This window comes from Poecilia reticulata, linkage group LG2, assembly GCF_000633615.1.
Source record: "Poecilia reticulata strain Guanapo linkage group LG2, Guppy_female_1.0+MT, whole genome shotgun sequence".
Lineage (NCBI taxonomy): Eukaryota > Metazoa > Chordata > Actinopteri > Cyprinodontiformes > Poeciliidae > Poecilia > Poecilia reticulata.
The window spans coordinates 40,761,223-40,766,408 of record NC_024332.1 but is presented as its reverse complement, the minus strand read 5'-3'; the positions used below and the strand labels follow the sequence as shown (position 1 = coordinate 40,766,408).

Sequence of the window (5,186 nt, the reverse complement as noted above, 5' to 3'; positions counted from 1 at the left end):
AGTTTACTGGTTTAATGTGTTGATCAACACTTTCAGGGAGGTTCTGCAAAGCGGCACAGAGCAGCAGTGGATCGGGTCGAACCAGAACTCACCACCTGTGAGGCCACACAATGTGTAGAGGCTTCACCTGGTCCACTGGTGTCAGAACGGTTCTGGGATCAGATGATGGATCCTCTTCACCCCTATCAAGTCAGAACCAACAGCTGTGATAAACTACAGACGATCCGACCCAATGAGCTGATCATGTGATTACCYCGACGTCTGCTGCCGATTGGTCTCTRCAGAACGGCGAAGACGTCTCAGTTTGTGTTCAGGCAGCAGACTGAAAGACAGAACCARAACCAGAATTACACAAACAGAACCCAGACAGACAGGGACAGGAGGACTGCAGGACACGAGTGTCTCCAGGTCCGTCGGTTTCTCTGAGGACGAAGGAAAACAGGACTCAGTGATCCATTTGAGGAATGAGCAGTCTGACTGCAGGCAGTAAAACCAATCAGCTTATTGATGATCACAGTGATGATGTCACCTCTGAGTCTGATTAAAGATGAAGGTCAGCGACCGCCGAGGCTGCCGGGGTTTATAATCGGGGTAATAATCAGAGAGGGACGCCGCAGGGAGGACAGATCACTGAGCAGAACATGGAGGGACTGCAGAGTCTAAACTACAGGACTTCATCCAGCAGTTTGGGTCTGAAATCAGAATGTTCCCCAGCTGAGCAGAAACAAACTGAAGTGTGKATGTTTGGACCTAAAGAGGAATCATCCAGAATCAACACACAGCTTCAGTACAGCTGGAAACTAGAGATCAGGTCTGAAATGTAGATGTAGTGATGGACTCAGACCTGAACATAGAGACRTTTCCAGAAAAACTCATTCATGCGTTGATCTTCATTTAGTCGTTAGTTTTCAACACATTAAAGATCTGCTGCTGCTGTTGTATCAACCTTCCAGACCCCTCAGATCTTCTGGTTCTGCTCTGCTTCCCCAGAACCAGAACCAAACATGGAGAAGCAGCGTTCAGCTTCTATGCACCACAAATCTGGAACAAACTTCCAGAAAACTGCAAAACAGCTGAAACACAGAGTTCCTTTAAACCAAAACCCCACCTGTTGCTTTTGAACCATAATAAATGGAAAACTGAGCAACAGATTTGATGTGTATTTGCTGGATGATGGCATTTAATGTTTATTTCTTGTTTCATTGATTACTGCATTATGTTTTTATGGTGTAAAGCACTTTGAACTGCCTTGTTGCTGAAATGTTCTGTACAAATAAACTTGACATTACTTGTCGAAATGAAAAAGTTTAATCCAATTGCTGTTCCCACAATTGGATCTGAACTTTTTTGCACATTTAATCATCTCTGACTTCAYGTTCCACTTTGAACATGCAGAAGACTGAAACCAGAACCAGAACCCATCCCTTGCTGTGCAGTGGGGCAGTAGAAGAAGAAACGCTCAGCTGCTCGTGACATCCTCATTGATCTCAGAGGAGTCGGGGGTTCAGCAGCAGCCATGATGGATGGAACGTCTGTCTCTCTCAGCTGGACTCGATTACTATTCAGTTATAATGAGAGGCCGACTGATGGATGGAGGTTGTCGTTACGGCAACCATAGACACACAGCTAAGGCCTTCACACTGTTGGCTCCGCCCACATTTCATGGCTTGAGGCTGAACCTGAACAAAGCTCCAGAAATGAGAGGTCACATGACACAGGAAGCTTTTCTCTTAAAACTCAACAGACCAGAGCTGGGCAACAAATCAGTTTTAACAATTTATCAAATTTTTGGTTTGTTAAGATTTAATTTATGAAAGATCCAGATTTCTTTTGCTAATACACTCCTTGGGTTTCCAAAGTTCAGGRTGATGTCAACATGCCCATGGTGGCCATTTTGTTTAACACAGCTTCTTTAAGTTCAGGTCAAATCTRTGATGAAATGGCTACATTCTCATAATCTCCACATAAAACTCACAGAAGGGATGATTGAATTAAAAGTCACTTTTTGAAAATATTTTCCGGAATTTGCAATTTTTTTAAATTTTTTTAGAAAAGACGGCAAGAAAAAAACAACAGAAACCTACAAAGTTGATATCTAAACACAGGGAAGGAAAAATGTCTGTTTGAATACAAGAAGCACACAGATCTGTCCTTTGGAACAACTAAATGTTGCCAAAGTTTTTGATATTTTTATCTGATCCAATTCTGCATCCATCTCTTGAAAACTTTATAAGCAGATCTTTGAAAACTTAATCGTAATCTTAGACRTGAGGATTTTATTTTACATTTACTGACCAAGATCAGAACCACTTTTCTGATTGATATTTTGCATACAGAACCAAGYTGTTTACATTTACCAGGTTGCAATTAGGTTCAGCATAAACATATTGTATGCACCATCAACTTCAAGCTGCATATTTTCAGGAACTAACATACAAAGCACAAAAAACACTAACAGTAATAATAAATAAAATAAATATATGCTGAAATGAATAGAAAATAAGTAAAATATGAAAAAGGGATTGTGAGGAGTTAGACTGATGCAAGAAAAAACWSCAWAAATRTTTGCCATTGTGAGTTTAYGYCGGTGAAGCACCTTAAACCCACCTGCTGATGTCAGGGAACTGGACCGGGTAGTTCAGAACCACACACTTTGGACGGATCAGCTGGTCCAGGTCTTTGGGTCTGTGGTCTGGGATCTTCTTCATGAACGAGCCGATGGAGGACAGGAAGGACTCCATGTTGAAGTGAGAGTTAAAGACCACYGCATCCGACACCAGGCTGCAGAACCCAGAGACAAACCCGGTCRGAACAGCAGAGGGGACAGAACCAGAGAACCTGAGGACGGGTTGGGACACTGATTGGACTCTAAGTGTCCCATCAGACGTCTGCTAATGATCCCTGCCGTAATGTGGTTAGAGAAGACGGAGCAACTGCGGCTTATTGATGAGCTGCCAGCTGATCAACAACAATCAGTTTTACAGTCAGACAGCTGATCAATAACCTGAAGCACTTTAATTAGACACAATCAACCAATCAGATTGCTCCTCATCACTAGCCAATCAGAGGGCCTTCACATCGTCAAAGTAAGCTCTGATTATTGTGATCAATGATCAGTCGGGCTGGGTGAGTTACCATGAGAGCACCTGGTTGTATCCGTACTGGAAGTCTCGCTCCTGGTCTTTACGGACCGGGTAGACCAGCTGGTTCTCATGGAAGTACAGGACCTTCTTCAGCCGGGCCAGATCGGGTCGGAGAGCCACCAACTCACACAGGTTCAGAACCGAGCTGCTAAACAGAACCCTGTGGAGAAAAACAAAACACTTAAAAAAAAATCAAACCTTTCAATTTAAGTAAATGTATATAATGGTAGAAAAACAAAAACATCCCATTGGTCTATAAAGATGAGGAAACCGACTTCTTGAAAGCATTTCACAAGTTTGGAGCTGACAGGCAGGAAGAAGTTTGACTCCTTCTCTGGAGCGCCTCAGGGTTGTGTCTTTTCACCACTTTGATTCATTTCATACACTAAGGAGTGTTGGGGTRAAAACAAGGGGAGACACTAAGGATGGACAAAAAAATGACTGAAAATTGTACCATGGTATAAGCACTTCATATCAGTTGATATTGATAATTATTGATTTTTTTTGTTTTAATTATCTGAAATACTGGCAAACTGGTGATGTGACCTTTCTTGTTTTATCCAGTTTCTTCTCTAGCTGTTGTCATTTTCTCTTTTCACTCCATGCTGTTGTTCTTATTTTTAAGCAATTATGAAGCACGATGGTGAAACCTGAACTTGCTGCTAAGAGAAACATTTATTTTCCTTGGTGGTGATTGGCTGAACCCAAAGATAAGGAAGACTGTAGGCATTAGCTCCTGCTGTTGTGAAAAGACAGTTTCCACTGTACGTATTAACACATATTAAGGCATCTTTGGTGTTTTAGGCTTTATAATAGAAGTGGTTATTGTGATTATGTGTTTTTAGAGGGGATATTTTTAGCTATTTTTTAGGTGTTTGCGGATCTAACCTCCACAAACACCCAGGATCTACTGTACTGCAGGACAACTAAAGCTGAAACTGTAAGACCTTCAGATAGTTTCTGTGTATTATGAACAGATGAAAATGTCTCAGAAACTTTAMGAATATTGGACTATAGTTCTGAAAACTAAATATTAACAACATTCTGTAAGATCTCATAAATAAAAACAGACATTAAAACACAAAAATATTTTGTTTTCCATCACCATTGTGGATCATCCACACCAGGGTGTAACCAAAGTGGACCACTGTGATGATCAGTTCTGGTCACGCTCATCCTTATAGGKTCTCTAATGTCTGGCTGCAGGACCTTAATGTGGTTCAGTGCCTCTGGTCTGGACCCAACTACAGCCATCTGTTCTCAGAAACCGGGTTGACAAAAGTCACAAGTTGTTTTAAGCAGAACAAAAACAACATTTGGACTCATCCGATCCAAAAAGACTTACATTGATTAGTTTGAGTTCAGATTTATGTATCAACAATTAGGTCCACAGTTGTACAGAGGTTCTCCTGATCCGGTGGATTTTACTAAATCTGCACAATATGTTGAAACACAATCATTGCTACATAAATGTGGATAAGAACACAATGGCAAGGATTCCTTGGATGAAATATTTGGGTAGGATGCTGAATTTTTTCAGGTGAGTGRAGTTTCAATAGTTAATCACAACAAATATATATTTTTACTGTACAAACATCCTGTGACTCTCTTAGTCTATTAGGAGGTGAACTGAGACGGAACCAAAGAAGTGAAGTTCCTGATGAAAGCACTCAGAGACCTCCCACCTGTGTCTGGTTATCTTAAAGTTCAGAGCAGTGATGGCTGCTGCTCATGTTGCAGTGAAACCAGTCAGAGAATGAGTCAGCAGCAGCAGCAGCAGGGACCGAGGCTTCGCACATGAAACTGATCCTGTTATCCTCCATCAGATCAGCAGCTTCACACTGTCTGAAAGCAGCAGAAAACTCTTCATCCTGCTGCTCCTCAGCCTCAGGTCTTCCAACCGAGCTCAACAGGGTCTGACCTAAAAACTACTACAGACCCACACCCATAAATACACTGACTTCGCCTCAGCTTTTAACCACATACTGCCAGTTAGTAAGAATGAGAAAGGTGATTTTTGTACAGACCCTAGTGGTTGAAGTT

General features: G+C 41.7%; 1 protein-coding gene across 1 annotated transcript in view; it reads right to left on the bottom strand.

The window, feature by feature from the left end:
• The window catches only part of gtdc1 (glycosyltransferase-like domain containing 1), a 13,366-nt gene that overhangs the window by 5,707 nt on the left and 2,473 nt on the right, over positions 1–5,186 (bottom strand). The window contains exons 2-5 of the mRNA XM_008404074.2: positions 3,136–3,323; positions 2,608–2,781; positions 254–322; positions 93–182 (exon numbers count right to left, since the gene is read on the bottom strand). Coding sequence (XP_008402296.1) covers positions 93–182; positions 254–322; positions 2,608–2,781; positions 3,136–3,323 — 521 coding nt within the window. The remainder of the gene's footprint in view (positions 1–92; positions 183–253; positions 323–2,607; positions 2,782–3,135; positions 3,324–5,186) is intronic.